The 19556-nt window shown below is 38.1% G+C and overlaps 3 protein-coding genes across 3 annotated transcripts; all 3 read left to right on the top strand.

The window, feature by feature from the left end:
* The first annotated feature begins 1702 nt into the window (after positions 1 to 1702).
* Positions 1703 to 2161, top strand: LOC131417458 (keratin, high-sulfur matrix protein, B2A-like). The gene has a single exon (XM_058560924.1). It carries the CDS (start codon positions 1703 to 1705, stop codon positions 2159 to 2161), a length of 459 nt encoding a protein of 152 aa, XP_058416907.1.
* A 6231-nt stretch (positions 2162 to 8392) lies between these two features.
* On the top strand, positions 8393 to 8776 carry LOC131417464 (keratin-associated protein 1-3-like). Its single transcript, XM_058560931.1, has one exon. It carries the CDS (start codon positions 8393 to 8395, stop codon positions 8774 to 8776), a length of 384 nt encoding a protein of 127 aa, XP_058416914.1.
* A 2215-nt stretch (positions 8777 to 10991) lies between these two features.
* Positions 10992 to 11363, top strand: LOC131417942 (keratin-associated protein 9-3-like). The gene has a single exon (XM_058562041.1). It carries the CDS (start codon positions 10992 to 10994, stop codon positions 11361 to 11363), a length of 372 nt encoding a protein of 123 aa, XP_058418024.1.
* The last annotated feature ends 8193 nt before the right edge of the window (positions 11364 to 19556 follow it).

Below are 19556 nucleotides of genomic sequence, written 5' to 3'. Positions count from 1 at the left end.
CTAATCAAAGATTTGCTTAAGGAGAAGAAGCAAAAAATTCACAAAGAGCCATACCTTTTAATTCACATTTGATGTGGGATTTGAAAATGTCTTGATTCTGACTTGGGAAGAGTTATGATCTAAACTCAAAGCTATTATTTCTGGAGAAGCAGAACTAACACTTGGTTCTGGTTCAAACCCCATGAGCAGCATTTTAACTTCCATTTGCCTGTAATAGAGTCCATGCTCCATGGAGGCCAGGTCGCCTCTCACTGCACCTAAACAAAAGCTTCACCATCACCCTCATCAATTGGCTCATTCGAATTACATAAATTTTCCAGCTAATTGGATGAGTTTCTAACATCTATAGTAAACTGCATACTGCAGATCTAACATACTACAGTATGCCATATACTCCAGTATTAATATATCAAGAATATGATTTTTATGCAGTTAATAACATTTATTCTCATCACAGGATAAAAAATTTTGTAACTATGTGTGGTGATGAATGTTAACTAAATTTACTGTGGTGATCATTTCACAGTATATACATATATAATATCATTATGTTGTACACCTAAAACTAATACAATGTTATATGTCAATTATATCTCAATTAAAAAAAATTAAATCTATAGAATATCCTAAAATCAAAGATTAGAAGAAGTCACAAGTCTTGTGGGTTAACTTTTTTGGCACTTGAGATTTTCTTGAAGTATGCTTATTATACAGTTTAAAAAATAAAATCTCTAGAGAAATCTCTAATAACCAGTGCTATTACTCACCCTCAGCTCTGCTTTTCTTCCCTTTACTCTCAAAAATGTATGAAAGAAGTAGGCAAATTTTCCCATCTGGCTTTCACCTTTCAATTTTCCCTAGAACAACTGCTTATGTGGAAAGGAGGGAATTGACTACAGCGGTTAAGAGTTTAGTGTGGAGTCAGATGGCATGGGTTCAAATTTCGGATGCAGCACTTCTCAGTGTGAACTTGGACAAATGACTTAAATCTGTTTGTGGCTCAGTTTCCTCACATGAATGATGGGACTAGCAATGATATCTACCCCACAGGATTGCCGTGAAAACTAAATGAATTGGTACAAGCAAAGTACTCAGAACCATTTGGGTACATAATAAACACTCCAAAAATGTTATCAGTGACAATTCATCCACATTTCCCAGCCCCAAAGAAAGCATCCCTTTCTGGCCAGCTGAATCACTTTGCTTCACGGGCAAAGTGAGGATGGGAAAGGTAGAGAAGGGGCAGCAGTCAACATTGGAGGCCACGTGGCTGAGAATTAAACTGTCATGTGAGACCCAAGACCTCAATTATCAGGGTCAACATTGAGTAATATTGACACTCCCTAAAGGTGAGGCAGCAGTCAATTATTCTTTGGACAATGAGCAAATTTTAACAAATACGGGGAGTTAGGGGTTATGCACCCGATGAACGCTCATGACTACTTGACCCTGGTAAAGAATCTTAATTAAAGACCAAATTAAATCAACTTTCAAAGCCTTTCAGAAGGTTGAACAAATAACTTAATTTGTTAAGGGCAATTATCTTTCAGAGACAAGTTATTTTAAACACAAACAAGGAAGAGATTTGGGGAATTATGTAAATAATAGCTGCCCAAGGCTTATAAAAGGCCCAGTGTGGGGATCACTGTCAAAACTCAAAACTTCTCAAAGCAACCCAACTCTCAACCCAACTCCTGACACCATGGCCTGCTGCTCCACCAGCTTCTGCGGACTCCCCAGCTTTACCCTCAGTGGGACCTGCGACTCCAGCTGCTGCCGGCCAAGCTCCTGCCAGACCAGCTGCTGCCAGCCAAGCTCCTGCCAGACCAGCTGCTGCCAGCCAAGCTCCTGCCAGACCAGCTGTGGCATCGGTGGTGGCGTTGGTGGTGGCATTGGTGGTGGCCAGGAGGGTGGCTCCGGAGCTGTGAGCTACCGCACCAGGTGGTGCCGCCCTGACTGCCGAGTGGAGGGCACCTCCCTGCCCCCCTGCTGTGTGGTGAGCTGTACCCCCCCATCCTGCTGTGAGCTGCACCAGGCCCAGGCCTCCTGTTGCCGCCCATCCTACTGTGGACAGTCCTGCTGCCGCCCAGCCTGCTGCTGCCAGCCCACCTGCTGTGAGCCCACCTGCTGTGAGCCTAGCTGCTGTGAGCCCACTTGCTAAAAGCCAGGTTGCTGATTTTCAACTTCCAACTCGATTCATGAACTAAGTATCTCTTCAACCACTACTGGACCATTAACAAGTTCTTGAACTTTTATTTGGCTTTTGTTGTGGGAGTTACCAAATATTTGGGCCCCACAGACCTATCTGATTCCATTCAATACTGGAAAGACACTGATCTCCCCACTGAGGCTGCCAAAACACAAATTTGACTCAAAAAATGGGAAAACCAATTTGCCTTGGGGCTGACCTTCAGCAAATATTCGATCCTACTCTCCTTGGCTCAGTGCTGTCAAGGTCATGGAAGAACCACCTGTCCTTCTCAGATACATTCACCTGCTATACTCCACTATCCTGCAAATTGCACTTCCTATGAAACGGAAATAATATACTAAGGTCTAATAAATTATATCTATTTGATGCAGCAAACATATCTCTTTTTGTTCATTGAGTGTGCTCATGATGTATGTTTCATAGAAAATCATACAAAAGATTTTATTCTGGTTTTGATATCCCACATTGCTCTTCTCATACCATATTAAGAAATTTGATCAGATCCAGTGGAAGTTAATCCCCATAAAATGATACAGCAAAGGCGGCTATGTAGGGCCGCAGAAATGGCACAGGCTCTATGACCGTAACCTGACCTCACACAGTGCTTTCACAACCAGAAAGTTAAAGTCAGGACCTCTGAATCTAGAGCCAGAATAGGACCTATTTTTTCATATCTGTTAAAGGAATGCTCTTATAGGCAACCTTCAAACAATAGTAATGTATGCTAATAAACCACACTCTTCTATTTACGTGTAGTCTTGCAGAGTAAAGCAAGAGAACTATAAGTTAGAGAAGCCTCTCTGAGGAAATATGCTTTCAATTAGCTGGAGATTTTTACTCCCCAAACTTTATTTCCAAGTTTCTAAACTGAAAGTGAGAATAATAAAGATTTTGCTCTAATTTTAGAGTCAACATATCTACTTTGGTTTAAAATTTTCACTTAATTGAAATATACATTTATTTATTATACATATACATGCATTTATATATAATACACATATAAAGTGAATTTATACACATTTAAACACAAGTATCAGGGAATGCTTCATAAATTTGGGTGGTTTTTTTGGACAAGGATCAGGATTAATTCATTAGAATTAGAACTGGAGGGGACTGAAAGTATTCCTTTTTATTATGAATATTACTTTGGTTAAAATGGCAATGCCTTATTCATTCAAGGATTCACAAAAATCAAGAAATTAGAAAGGGTGAATAAAGGATAACATGTAAGCAAAGAATCAGTTTCCCTGACATATCATCCAGAGATCTGATTCAATCCAGAAAACACCTTTGAACAACAGAACAGAAATGGAGACACATTTTGTCCTCTTTCCCCTTTGATTTTAACTACTGACCACTTTCAGCTATCACTACCTAACAGCTCCTGCTGAGAAAAAAATATATAATAAAACAAAAAATATAAAATAAAAGTGACTTTTGTAAAAGCAAATTTGGCTGTTTATCATTACCGTACACTGCTAATCATTCATTCCCTCTTTTATTCAACAAGCATTTACTGAGCATCTACATGCAAGATGGTCCAAAAGGTACTATGTAGGATACCAAAGTGAATCAGACATGGGCAGATCACGCCCTTAAAGAATGAATGATCTGGTAGAGCAATTACACAATTTTAGCCCTGAGGTGTCTGAGGTGTTTTAGCCTTGTCATTTTACAGATGAATAAACCAATGTTCAGAGGGATTAAGTGACTTGTCTGAGATTCACAGTCACTTAATGGTAGAACCAAGTTGAGAAGCCTATTTAGTATAAATAACTTAATTTAATTCTTAGTTAAGAGCTCAGTCCCCTACATCATGTGACCATCTCTAATCACCTAAATATGATCCATTTAAAGTCTCCTTCAGCTTAAAATTCTATGATTTTTTTAAATTAAAAATGAAAAACTAAAAATGATTGAGGATTTATCAATAGGGGGATGATTGAATAGAGTGTGGTATGGTCAAATTCTGGAATATTGCATGGCTATTTAAAAGAATGAGTAATATGTATAGCATGGGCCAACAAAGTGGATAACCTAGATGAAATGGATAAATTCCTAGAAACACACAACATATAAAAACTGAATCATGAAGAAATAGAAAATCTAAACAGATCTGTAACTAATAAGGAGATTGTATCAGTAATAAAAAAACCTCCCAACAGAGAATGTGCCAGTATTAGAAGGCCTGACTGGTCAATTCTACCAAACATCTAAAGAAAAATTAACACCAATCCCAATCCTCCTCAAGGTCTTCCAAAAAACTGAAGATTAGGAAACACTTCAAACTCATTCTATGAGGTCAGCATTATCTTGGTACCAAAGCCAAGCAAAGACGCTACAAGAAAAGAAAATTATAAACCAATATCCCTAGTAAATATTGATGCAAAATTCCTCAAAAGAATACTATTAAACAGAATTAAAAAGCACATTAAAAGGATTATACACCATGACCAAGTGGGATTTTATCCTAGCATGCAAGGATGGCTCAACATATGAAAATCAATCAATGTATTACATCACATAGCAGAATGAAGGGAGGGAAAACACATGGTTATTTCAATAGATAAATAAAAAGCATTTGATGAAATTCAACTCTCTTTTATGATTAAAAAAAATAAAACACTCAACAAAAAAGGAATAAAAGGAAATTACCTCAGCATAATAAAAGCCATATTTGAAACGCCCACACTATCATCATACTCAGTGGTGAAAGACTGAAAGCTTTTCCTCTAAGATCAGGAACAAGACAAGGATATCCACTTTCATCTGTTCTATTTATGATAGTACTGGAAGTCCTAGCCAGAGCAATTAGACACGAAAAAGAAATAAAAGGCAACCAAATCAGAAAGAAAGAAGTAAAATTGTCTCTGTTTGCAGATGACATGATATTATATATAGAAAACCCTAAACACTCCATCAAAAAAACTGTTAGAACAATTCAACAAATTCAGTACACTTGTAGGATATAAAATCAATGTAAAAAAACAGTTGCATTTCTATATACTAACAACAACCTACCAGAAAGAGAAATTAAGAAAACAATCCCATTTCTGATAGTATCAAAAAGAATAAAATACTTAAGAATAAATTTAACCAAGAAGGTGAAAGATCTGTACACTGAAAATCATAAGACGTTGATGAAAGAAACTGAAGAAGACACAAATAAATGGAAAGGTAGTCCATGCTCACGGATTAGAAGAGTTAATATTGTTAAAATGTCAATACCACCCAAAGTAATCTACAGATTCAATGCAATCCCTATCTAAATTCCAATGGCATTTTTCACAGAAATAGAAAAAAAATCCTAAAATTTGTATGGGATGACAAAAGACTCTAAATAGCCAAAGCAAGAAGAACAAAGCTGGAAGCATCATGCTTATTGATCTCAAGCTTTATTACAAAGCTATAGTTACCAAAACAGTATGTTACTGACATAAAGGCAAAAATATAGACAAACAGAATAGAATAGAGAGCCCAGAAATAAACTCTCACACATACAGTCAAATGATTTTCAACAAGGGTGCCAAGACCATTCAATGAGAAATGACAGTCTTTTCAACAAATGGTGTTCGGAAAACTGGATATCCACATGCAAAAGAATGAAGTTGGACCCTTACCTTACACCATATACAAAAATTAACTCAAAATTGATCAAAGATCTAAATATAAGAGCTAAAACTATAAAACTCTTAGAAGAAAACATAAAGGAAAAGCTCCATGACACTGGATTTGGCAATGATTTTTTGGATATGACACAAAAGCATAGGCAACAAAAGTGAAAAATAGATAAATTAAACTACAGCAAAATTAAAAACTTTCATGCATCAAAGGACACAATTAACAAAAAGAAAAGGCAATCTACAGAATGGGAGAAAACATTTACAAATCATACATCCAGTAAGAGGTTAATATCCAGAATATATAAAGAACTCCTAAACTGAACAACAATAACAACAACAAAACAATTAAAAATTGGGCAGAGGACTTAAGTGGACCTTTCTCCAAAGAAGATATACAAATGGCCAACAAGCACGTGAAAAGATGCTCAATATCACTAATCATTACAAAAATTTAAATCAAAACCACAATGTCAGACCACCTCACACACATTAGAATGGCTACTCTCAAAAACACAAAAAGCATTGGCAAGGACACGGAGAAATTAGAACCTTTGTGCACTGTTAGTGGGAATGTAAAATGGTACAGCTGCTATGGGAAACAGTATGGCAGTTACTCAAAAAAGTAAAAATAGAATTACTGTACGATCCAGTAATTCTACTTCTAGGCATATACACAAAAGAATTGAAAGCACAGTCTTGAAGAGATATTTGTACACCTGTGTTCATGGTAGCTGTTGGAGGAGGTAATCGAGAGGGTGTGACCACCAGTTGACCCAAGAGATGCATCTGGGCAATTGGAGGGTTCTCACTCCTTCCCCTGTCCTTGGAATATACACTCTGCCTACCATTCCCATAATGTGAGCCATTTCAAGGATGCAGCCTTGAGAACAGAATGTGTTGTTAAAACCATCTGGACACTATACATGACTAAACCTAGCGAAGGCCTCTATATAAACTTTTAAGATTTGGTGGAGGGGTGCAGAGATCTACTCGTCTTGCAGCTGTCCAAGACAAGCTTCGTAAGTAAGTTCGCTTGCTTATTAAACTTGCCACCTACCAATCTGGAGTGGTCTGCCTCTTTCTTCAGTCTCTCCTTGCCCTCTGTGTGCGGGGGCCAGTTTGCAAACTGACAGCAGCATTAATCATAATAGTCAAAAGGTGAAAGCAATCCAAGTGTCCATCAATGGATGAATGGATAAACAAATTGTAGTGTATTCACACACTACATGTGTATGTTATTATTATTCAGCCTTAAAAAGGCTGAATATTATTCAGCCTTAAAAAGGAAGGAAATTCTGACAGATTCTACAACATGTGTTAATCTTGAGGATATTATGCTAAGTGAAATAAGCCAGTGACAAAAAGACATATACCATATGATTCCACTTATATGAGGTACCTAGAGTGGTCTAATTCATCAAGACGTAGAGCAGAATGGTGGTTGCCAAGGGCTTGGGGAGGAGAGAATGGGAAAGTTGTTGTTTAATGGACATATAGTTTCAGTTTTGCAAGATTAAAAGAGTTCTGGAGATCAATTGCACAAGTGGATGTACTTAAAGTGGATGTAGTGAACTGTACTCTTAAAAATGGTTAAGATGGTAAATTATATGTATTTTACTAGAATTTAATTTTTAAAAAAACATATATCTATAGGAAACCCAACTTTACTGAAGTAGAAGACATATGTGTATATATGCTGGTTAGTGTTTGTGAAAACAAGAAGAAAAGTGTCGAAGAATATGCACTAGACTGGTAATATTGATTATCTCTGGATTACCAGTTTTGGAAGGGATATGTGTGTTTTGGGGAAGTAAGGAAAAATATTTACTTTTCTTTATATGCCTGTGTACTGTTTGACTTGCTAAAATGAGTATTCATTGCTAGCACATATTTAGTAGGAAACAATATTAGCAAAAGACATTAAGAGTTTCAGTGGAGAATATGCACCTTGATGATTGAAGGTGAAAATGCTCATTAGAGCTCTAAGGATACTATACCTTGCAAAAATTCATCATAGAAAGACATACTCTTTTGAATGGTGATGTTGAGGTTATAGCTCATGTTTTGATGACATTAATGTTAGTCATTCCGAGTCTCGACAAATTGCCTATGAAATCATGATCCTTAATTGAGTGACCACCTAGGAAGAAAATGTCCAGTTTAGATAAACTAAAGGTTATCAAAGAACAGGTATGACAAAGCAAGCCTGGGCAATGGTTGGCCCAAGTCTAGTCTGTCATGTGACTTGCATAAAGAGGTGCTACCGTGATTGGCTTCCATAATGAGCCTTCACTTGCTCCAGAGGGCAAAGAAGAAATATAATGAGACTTAATTGAGCAATGACAAAGCAGACTATTGAAATGCTATTTATAACTTTCTAAACAACTCAGGTATTAGCCAATCAGAGACTGACTTTGCAAATAGTATCAAGCAAAGATGCTAAATGTTAGGGAAGTACGCAGCTCTAGGGAATGTATAAAAGGCCGGATGTAGAAAGGGCAGCCCAAACTCAGAAACTTCTCTAAGCAACCCAACTCTCAACCCAACTCCTGACACCATGGCCTGCTGCTCCACCAGCTTCTGTGGATTTCCCTCCTTCACCATGAGCAGGACCTGCGACTCCAGCTGCTGCCAGCCAAGCTGCTGCCAGCCAAGCTCCTGCCAGACCAGCTGTGGCATCGGTGGTGGCATTGGTGGTGGCATTGGTGGTGACCAGGACGGTGGCTCCGGAGCTGTGAGCTACCGCACCAGGTGGTGCCGCCCTGACTGCCGAGTGGAGGGCACCTCCCTGCCCCCCTGCTGTGTGGTGAGCTGTACCCCCCCATCCTGCTGTGAGCTGCACCAGGCCCAGGCCTCCTGTTGCCGCCCATCCTACTGTGGACAGTCCTGCTGCCGCCCAGCCTGCTGCTGCCAGCCCACCTGCTGCCAGCCTACCTGTTAAAAGCAAGGTTGCTGATTACTTAAGAATGAAAGGGGAAGCACAGCAAAACTGCACTGATCTCTAAAGAAATGTTCAATTTTACTTGGATGCTAAGATCATGATGTTTCTAAGCTGCTCAGAAATAACAAAAGTCTTCGTCAGGACCCTCTTGGACATGCTGAATTAGCCCATTGAAAACATATATCAGTCAGAGGGTCTGCAATATCCTGCCTTGCTTGAGCAGGGTACAAGGGTGGGATAGTTCTTCGTTTCAGTCACATCTCTGTTCTCCTCCCTATCTCTTGATCTCCACGTATTTTCAGCCCTGCTTTCTCCTTGAATATCCCCTGTTAATTTCAAATAAAATGTTTAAGTGTTCAAAGCAAACTGAGTTATTTTCTTCCTTCTACCCTTAAGCTTGTCCACCTTTAGCTGGAATTCAAGAAGAGTGGATTTGTATTTTGATAATAATCCTAAGGCATAAACATAAAGTCTAAAACAGAAAGATTAAATACAAATTACAGTATGCTTGAATCCATCAATTAATAAAATGTCCCATGCATTAAATGATCTTTATAGTTATTCAAATACTTACATGCTCTAACCTGTTACGATTAGGTCTAGACCAACGAAGCCACTTTTAGCTAAAAATTTCAGGTTGATCAAGGCTATGGGATTTCTACCCAATGTACTTCTACTATTAATCTTCTTCCATTTAATATATTAGATGTTCTCCCTCATGCTTGGCCACTATCTAAAGAAACTGTATAACCTACTGAATAGATTTTAAAATATCTACCAGATAGTCTCTCTCAGATATTATCTACTTTCCAAGAGCATTTAGATTTAATTTCTATGCTTTAGTCTGTTATATTCTTCCCATTGATCCCCAAAATGCTCTCTAAGCTTCAACTCCCAACACTCACCTCTATTTACTGTAAGTATGTGTAAGGTGTGTCTCTGGTCTACTATGGATGCCCAGTGAGGCCCACCATCACAATTTGTCAGACACATGCATTAGAAATCTGAAACAACTATCTATTTTGCACTTTGCAACCCAATTTGAAGGATGTTCTCTTAAGAAGTTAACACAAATCTAGAACAAAAAATACCTTTTACCATTTAATTTTTCAATTCTTCATTAAGCATTTGAGCACAATGTACAATATGCAACAGGACAAAATACAGGACACTTAAAGAAAAATATTTCCCTAGTTATTTACAAGCTCCCAGCACTTACCCCTATCATTTCATTGGTAGCAATGATAGATCACACACAAGATTTCGCATTTCAGAGGCAAATAAAATAGATGGCAGTGCAGTCTTCAAAGTGTCATAACTCCCAGATGCTTTTCCCTGAGCCTTGGTTCAACTATTAAGCGTAGAAGAAAAATTTCAGCGTTTCCTCGCCTCTTTTGACAATAACAAGGACTCCTTCAAGAGAGGCACTACAGCTTGAAAATTCTATTTAATAATCATTTATAAGTGGTACAGCCATCCGTGAATCATGTCTTTTACTCCACCCATTCAAAATCAGATTCAATAAACATTTATTAGGGTTCTCCCAGGAGCTAAGCACTCTGCTAGATGCCTGAATATATACTGTGTCAGTTGGTTCAAAAGAAAAGATTTCTGGCCTGGAACACGAATAATATTTACACATTTCAAATTGGTTGAAATCAAAGGAACTATAGTGGTAATTTGATTTGCTGTTGAAGTAGATGAGTTGAAAGCTTTTAATTATGTCTGACCAAAGGTGCTCTTTCCATTCAGTGGAAATGTCCTGATGTCTAAATTCAAGAGAATGCAGTCTAAATATCCAGAAGAAAAAATAATAGTTAAAAATAGGAGCACAATTACTCTCAGCCTTAGAGATCTTGACAGAGTGTCACATGGAACAACCTCCTCACAAAACGAGGGTGCTGACGTGGACTAAAATGGGAGGACTCTTTGAACATGGGAAACCACAGATGTATTCCAAAGAGCAAAGGACCCATATGAGGAATCCAAATGCAATTATAAAACGACGTAATCTCCACACTGCTGCTCATAATGTGTCATAAGTATTTCAATGTAAGCCAATCAGAGGACCACTGAGGAACAAATTTAAATAAAAACAAGGAAAATCTGTTAAGAATTTTATAAATAGCAGCTGGCCCACCTATATAAAGGGCCGGACATAGAATCATCACCAAAACTCCAACCCAACACAAGTCTCAACCCAGCTCCCAACACCATGGCCTGCTGCTCCACCAGCTCCTGTGGATTTCCTAGCTGCTCCACCAGTGGGACCTGTGACTCCAGCTGCTGCCAGCCAAGCTCCTGCCAGACCAGCTATGGCATTGGTGGTGGCATTGGTGGTGGCCAGGAGGGTGGTTACGGAGCAGTGAGCTACCGCACCAGGTGGTGCCGCCCTGACTGCCGAGTGGAGGGCACCAGCCTGCCCCCCTGCTGTGTGGTGAGCTGCATCCCCCCATCCTGCTGTGAGCTGCACCAGGCTCAGGCCTCCTGTTGCCGCCCATCCTACTGTGGACAGTCCTGCTGCCACCCAGCCTGCTGCTGCCAGCCCACCTGCTGTGAGCCCACCTGCTACAAGCTAGGCTGCTGATTTTCAATTGCCCAAGCCACGGTATCTCTGAACAGTTTATCTCCTCAACCACCCCTGGACCACCAACTTCTTAGATTTCCATTTGGGTTTTTGTTATGGGGCTACCAAGTATATATGAGTTCTGCCTGATTCCATTCTACAGTGAACACCTTGACTCTCCACTGAGGACACAGACATGCTGGAACCCACCTGCTGATCATAAACTTGCTTTGGGTGTACTATTTCTGATTTTCCTGCATGATTGAAAATTACTGACATATTTTGGTATTTACCCTTGAGAACTGTCCACAAGTCTAATTTTTCCCTGCTTTATGGTCTATTTTTAGCTTCTGTTTACCTAAAAATTTTTCCAACGGCAAAGGCACCAGAGTATAGCCAAGTGACATTCCTCAAATGTCACTAGAGAAAATTGAAGCTCTTCATCCAACATTCAGCTTCTTCTAAGAAGTAGGCTCGACTTTTCTATATTTCAACATCTGATTCCATCCCCTTCTTTTTAATAAGATAATGATCTTGCCTGTTGGCTATTTCAATTATATCTGTGATACAGTGTCTTCTGTCATTTCTTAATAAATGTTATATACTGGGCAAAAAAATCATGGTCTGTGTTTCCACTTGTACATAAAATGGGTTAATGGCTTATAATTCAAGAATGCCTACTTGAAAGAAATACATTCGTTTCTTTTTAAAAGAGACTGAAGTCATATGTAGTGTATTCATTCATTCATTTATTCAATAAAAATTCACAGACACCACGTCTAAAGCAGGAACTATGGAGATCAGAAAGATGAAGAATTAATTCTTATCTTTGACGACCTTACGATCCAGAAAGAAAAAAGTGTATGTGTGAAAATAGCTGCATACAATGTAATGAGATAAACTGTATTCTCTTAGCAGTTGGTAGAAGAAACCATGCTCTATCTTAGGCATAGATGCTTTCATGGCCACTATGCCTTGATAGCCCAAATTATAATAAGTGCATTCACATGGGACATGCATGTTGGTAACCCCAAGAGCCTAAGAGAAAGATGTGAAACAATTACACATGAGACAAAGAGAAGAATATGTTGTACTTCAGAAATGGAGTGAGGAGAAAAAAGAAGAGAGGAGAGATCTAGTCAGGAGGTCATGAATATTACTCTATGATCCTTCCCCTTTAAGTTACCAAACTCACACAATCCTTGGGGTAGGTCAACTTTCCTTTGAAAACCAGTGAAAGAGCTGAGTTTCATGTCTGGGTTGATTCAAGGGAAGATGGAGACAGCCCAGGAGCAAGGCAGAGCAGGGGGAACCACAAGAAAGTAACGCCTCAGGATCTCTCAGAAATTGTGGAGAAGCTCCGGATGGCCGCTGCTGTGGAAAGTAGTATCTTGGTTATGTGGACTGCAAAGAAGAAGATAGACGGGCCAGTAACAGAATTTCACAGAGGAAGTAATCACTTCGGGGCCAGAAGGGGCTATGCTGGGGCCAGCATCAGGGAGGACTTTGCAAGGGAGGTTATCTTTGAAGTGGGCCTTGAAGGTCATTGTAAATGGAAAGAGAAGAGTGAGTAAAAAACAACCCAACCTGCAAGCCTACTAGAATGGCTAAAATCCAAAGCAGTGACAACACGAAACGCTGGTGAAATGTTGGTGGAGCAACAGGAACTCTCACTCATTTCTGGTGGAAAAGCAAAATGGTACAGCCACTTTGGAAGAGAGTTGAGCCATTTCTTATAAAGCTACACACAGTCTTACCATACAACCCAGTAATTTACCCAAATAAGCTGAAAGCTTATGTCCACACAAAAACCTGCATGTGAATGTTTATAGCAGCTTTCTTTGTAATCGCGAAAAATTGGTAGCAACCAAGATGTCCTTCAATAGGCGAATGGATAAACAAACTGTATTACATCTGTACAATGGAATACTATTCTGTGAAAAAGAAATGATTTATCAAGCCACAGAAAGACATAGAAGAATCTTAAATGCATATTGCTCAAAGAAAGAAGCCAATCTGAAAAGGCTGCACACTATCTGATTCCAACCATATGACATTCTGAAAAAGGCAAAAGTATGGAGACAGTACAAAGTTGCCAAAATGTCCAGCCTACTATGACCTGCAGAAGCCTGTAGTCCAACATTAAGACACAAGTTGATGAGTTAAAAAAAAAAAAACAAAGTTACAGAAATAGAGAGACACAGGACAGGTTGATGAAATCTAAACAGAAGCCAGCTATAGGCTTCTGAGAAAGCATTCCTTTGTTGATAAAAATGACACACATTGCTGGTGCTCCCACTTCCTCTTCACTCTGACTCTTCTTCTTACTTTCAACACACTAGGATTCCCGGAGCTACAAAATCCCAAGAGAGTGGAAGAGACACTGATCCTGACACAGTGGAGCCTCTGAACCAATGCTAGAAGCGGCCTTCCTGTGAGAAGAATAAGTCCTTTGATCAAGCCAATATTTATTGACTTTTCCAAAACTGGAAACCTAGACATTCTTAACTGCTACACTATGCAATAGACTCCAATAAGGTCTCAAAATAGCAACTTCCTATACATCTCACCTAAGAGGATTTGAGATGCATAAACAGTTCAGTGATGGCAAAAGGACATCAGTTACAAATTCTAAAGCAAAAGTCCATTTTTAATTGAGGTTCATTGACCATATTATGAGTAGATGGATAACAAAATGGATAGGAGAAAATATGGGAGGGGGGCATTAAGATAATAAAGGATGAAGAAAAGAATGAAAAGGAAGAGAAAAGAACAAAATAGAGGAGAAAAGACAGAACGAAGACACAATGAAAAAGACTGGGGACAAGAAGCAGAAAAGACAAGGAGGAAGAATGATGGGGAAGACACACATGAAGGAGAAAGACAGGAACCAAAGTGACCTGGTTTAGTGCCATATGTTATGCCACATGCTCAATATGCCTCATGTGAACTTTATTTCATTTAACAGTTAACATCAATTCCGTGAAATAGATATTGTTATCCTGGCTTGTAGATAAGGAAAATAAGTCTAAATGAAGCTAAACAGCTTGCTTAAGCCACATATTCTCATTAAAAATAAAATAAAATCTGAACCCAATTCTGTCTAACTCCAAAACTCATAGAGAATGAAATTAAGGAACTAGATATAAAGAAAAGTGTGGTGAGGTTCAGGAGATTTAACGATGGCTTTTTGTTTTATTTTATTTTATTTTTTTAATTTTTTGTTTATTGCAGTCACATTGGTTTATAACATTATAAAAATTTCAGGTGTACATCATTATACTTCTATTTCTGCATAGATTACATCATGTTCACCACCCAAATACTAATTACAACCCATCACCACACACTTGTGCCAAATTATCCCTTTCACCCTCCTCCCTCCCCCTTCCCCTCTGGTAACCACCAATCCAATCTCTGTCTCTATGTGTTTGTTTATTGTTGTTATTATCTACTACTTAATGAAGGAAATCATACGGTATTTGACCTTCTCCCTCTGACTTATTTCACTTTGCATTATACCCTCAATGTCCATCCATGTTGTCACAAATGGCTGGATTTCATCGTTTCTTATGGTTGAGTAGTATTCCATTGTGTATATATACCACATCTTCTTTATCCATTCGTCCCTTGATGGGCACTTAGGTTGCTTCCAAGTCTTGGCTATTGTGAATAACGCTGCAATGAACACAGGGGTGCACGTACCTTTACAAATTGGTGTTTTCAAGTTCTTTGGATAAATACCCAGCAGTGGAAAAGCTGGATCATATGGTAGTTCTATCTTTGATTTTTTGAGGAATCTCCATACTGTTTTCCATAGTGGCTGCACCAGTTTGCACTCCCACCAGCAGTGTATGAGAGTTCCCTTCTCTCCACATCTTCTCCAACACATGTTGTTTCCTGTCTTGTTAATTATAGCCATTCTGACGGGCGTGAGGTGATATCTCATTGTAGTTTTGATTTGCATTTCCCTGATAGTTAGTGATTTTGAACATCTTTTCATGTGTCTGTTGGCCATCTGTATATCTTCTTTGGAGAAATGTCTGTTCGGGTCTTTTGCCCATTTTTTAATTGGGTTGGTAATTTTTTGTTGTTGAGATGCATGAGTTCTTTATATATTTTGGAGATTAAGCCCTTATCAGATGTATGGTTTGCAAATATCTTCTCCCAATTGTTAGGTTGTCTTTTCGTTTTGTTGATGGTTTCCTTTGCTGTGCAGAAGCTTTTTAGTTTGATGTAGTCCCATTTGTTTATTTTTTCTATTGTTTCTCTTGCCCAGTCAGACATGGTGTTTGAAAAGATGTTGCTAAGACTGATGTCGAAGAGCGTACTGCCTATGTTTTCTTCTAGAAGTTTCACAGTTTCAGGTCTTACATTCAAGTCTTTAATCCATTTGGAGTTAATTTTTGTGTATGGTGTAAGGTAAGGGTCTACTTTCATTTTTTTTGCATGTGGCTATCCAGTTTTCCCAACACCATTTGTTGAAGAGACTTTCTTTTCCCCATTGTATGTGCTTGGCTCCTTTGTCAAAGACTAGCTGTCTATAGATGTGTGGGTTTATTTCTGGGCTTTCAATTCTATTCTATTGATCTGTGTGTCTGTTTTTGTGCCAGTACCATGCTGTTTTGTTACTACAGCTTTGTAGTATATTTTGAAATCAGGGAGTGTGATATCTCCAGCTTTGTTCTTTTTTCTCAGGATTCCTTTAGCTATTCGGGGTCTTTTGTTGTTCCATATAAATTTTAGGATTCTTTGTTCTATTTCTGTGAAAAATGTTGTCGGAACTTTGATAGGGATTGCATTGAATCTATAGATGGCTTTAGGAAGTATGGACATCTTAACTATGTTAATTCTTCCAATCCAAGAGCACAGAATATCTTTCCATTTCTGAATGTCTTCTTCAATTTCTTTCAGAAATGTTTTATAGTTTTCAGTGTATGGATCTTTCACCTCTTTGGTTAAGTTTATTCCTAGATATTTTATTCTTTTTGTTGCGATTGTAAATGGGATGGTATTCTTAATTTCTCTTTCTGCTACTTCGTTGTTAGTGTACAGAAAAGCAACTGATTTTTGTATGTTGATTTCGTATCCTGCAACTTTACCATATTCGTTTATTACTTCTAAAAGTTTTCTAGTGGATTCTTTAGGGTTTTCTACATATAAAATCATGTCATCTGCAAAGAGTGACAGTTTCACTTCTTCCTTTCCAATTTGGATCCCTTTTATTTCTTTCTCTTGCCTGATTGCTCTGGTTAGGACTTCCAGTACTATGTTAAATAGGCGTGGTGACAGTGGGCATCCTTGTCTGGTTCCTGTTCTTAGAGGGATAGCTTTCAGTTTTTCACCATTGAGGATGATATTAGCTGTGGGTTTCTCATATATGGTCTTTATTATGTTGAGGTACTTTCCTTCTATCCCCATTTTATTCAGAGTTTTTATCCTAAATGGATGCTGTATCTTGTCAAATGCTTTCTCTGCATCTATTGAGATGATCATGTGATTTTTATTCTTCATTTTATTAATGTGGTGTATCACGTTGATTGATTTGCGAATGTTGAACCATCCCTGCATACCTGGAATAAATCCCACTTGATCATGGTGTATAATCTTTTTAACGTATTGTTGTATGCGATTTGCTAGTATTTTGTTGAGGATTTTTGCATCGATGTTCATCAGTGATATTGGCCTGTAATTTTCTTTTTTTGTGTTGTCTTTGTCTGGTTTTGGTATCAGGGTAATGTCAGCTTCGTAGAATGAGTTAGGGAGCTTACCCCCCTCCTCAATTTTTTGGAAGAGTTTGAGAAGGATAGGTATTAAGTCTTTTTTGAATGTTTGGTAGAATTCACCAGGGAAGCCGTCTGGTCCTGGACTTTTATTTTTGGGGAGGTTGTGATTACTGTTTCTATCTCCTTATTGGTGATTGGTCTATTCAAATTCTCTACTTCTTCTTGATCCAGTTTTGGAAGGTTGTATGATTCTAAGAATTTATCCATTTCTTCCAGATTGTCGAACTGGTTGGCATATAGCTTTTCATAGTATTCTCTTATAATCTTTTGTATTTCTGATGTGTCTGTTGTAACCTCTCCTCTTTCATTTCTGATTTTACTTATTTGTGCCTTCTCTCTTTTTTTCTTGGTGAGTCTAGCTAAAGGTTTGTCAATTTTGTTGATCTTTTCAAAGAAGCAGCTCTTGGTTTTATTAATTTTTTCTATTTTTTTTTTGGTCTCTATTTCATTTATTTCTGCTCTGATTTTTATTATTTCCCTTCTTCTACTGATTTGGGACTTTGTTTGTTCTTCTTTTTCCAGTTCCTTTAGGTGCATTGTTAGATTGTTTATTTGAGATTTTTCTTGTTTGTTGAAATAGGCCTGTATCACTATAAACTTCCCTCTTAGAACGGCTTTTGCTGTATCCCATAAATTCTGGCATGTCGTATTTTCATTTTCATTTGTCTCCAAGTATTTTTTGATTTCTTCTTTGATTTCTTCATTAACCCAGTCGTTGTTCAGTAGCATTTTGTTTAATCTCCATGTATTTGTGGCTTTTCTGATTTTCTTCCTATAGTTGATTTCTAGTTTCATACCGTTGTGGTCAGAAAAGATGCTTGGTATTATTTCAATCTTCTTAAATTTATGGAGACTTGTTTTGTGGCCTAATATGTGATCAATCCTGGAGAATGTTCCATGTGCATTTGAAAAGAACGTGTATTCTTCGGTTTTTGGATGGAATGCTCTGTATATATCTACTAGGTCCATCTGTTCTAGTGTGTCGTTTAAGGCCAATGTTTCCTTATTGATCTTCTGTTTAGATGATCTATCCGTTGGTGTAAGTGGAGTGTTAAAGTCCCCTACTATTATTGTGTTACTGTGTATTTCTGTTTTTATGTCTGTTAATAATTGCTTTATATATTTAGGTGCACCTACATTGGGTGCGTAGATATTTACAAGTGTTATATCCTCTTGTTGGATTGTTCCCTTGATTGTTATGTAATGCCCTTCTTTGTCTGTTTTTACAGTTTTTGTTTTAAAGTCTATTTTGTCTGATATGAGTACTGCTACCCCAGCTTTCTTTTCATTGCCATTTGTGTGGAGTATCTTTTTCCATCCCTTCACTTTCAGTTTGTGAGTGTCTTTAGGTCTGAAGTGTGTCTCTTGTATGCAGCATATATATGGGTCTTGGTTTTTTATCCAGTCAGCCACCCTATGCCTTTTAATTGGAGCATTTAGTCCATTGACGTTTAAAGTAGCTGTTGATAAGTATGTACTTACTGCCATTTTTTAACTTTTTTTTTCCTCAGTGTTTTAGTAGTCCTTCTCTGTTCCTTTCTTCTTCTATACAGAATTGATGGTGACTTTAGTTTGACCTCTGTCTGAAAGCTCTACTCTTTAACTCCTCTCCTCCCTCCTTTTATGTTTTTGATATCATATCTAACCTCTTTTTTGTGCATTTGTATCCATTACGTTCTTATCATGGAAATAGATAATTTTTCCTATTTGTGGTCTTCTCTTTTCCCCTTAAATCAGTCCCTTTAACATTTCTTGTAGCACTGGTTTCTTGGTGACAAACTCCTTTAATTTTTGCTTGTCTGGGAAATTTTTGATCTCTCCTTCCATTTTGAATGATAACCTTGCTGGGTATTGTATTCTTGGCTGTAAGTTTTTTCCTTTTAGAACTTTAAATATATGGTGCCACTCTCTTCTAGCCTGTAAGGTTTCTGCTGAGAAGTCAGCTGATAGTCTTGTGGGGTTTCCTTTGTATGTAACTTGACTTTCTCTTGCGGCTTTTAGGATTCTCTCTTTATCTTTAATTCTGGACATTTTGATTATGATGTGTCTTGGTGTGGGCCTCTTTGGGTTTATCTTGTTTGGGGCTCTCTGTGCTTCCTGTACCTGGATGTCTGTTTCCTTCCTTAGGTTAGGGAAGTTTTCATCTATTATTTCTTGAAATAGATTCTCTGCCCCCTTGTCTCGCTCTACTCCTTCCGGGACACCTATAACACGGATGTTAGTGTGCTTGATGTTGTCCCAGAGGTCCCTTAGACTGTCCTCACTCTTTGTAATTCTTTTCTCTTTTACCTGTTCACCTTGGGTAATTTCTTCTAGTCTTTCATCCAGCTCACAGATCCGTTCTTCTGTATCCTCTACTCTGCTTTTGAGTCCCTCTAATGAATTTTTCCTTTCCAGTATTGTATTCTTCATTTCTGATTGGTTCTTT

Source organism: Diceros bicornis, chromosome 18 (assembly GCF_020826845.1).
Source record: "Diceros bicornis minor isolate mBicDic1 chromosome 18, mDicBic1.mat.cur, whole genome shotgun sequence".
Lineage (NCBI taxonomy): Eukaryota > Metazoa > Chordata > Mammalia > Perissodactyla > Rhinocerotidae > Diceros > Diceros bicornis.
This window is presented reverse-complemented; position numbering and strand designations above follow the sequence as displayed.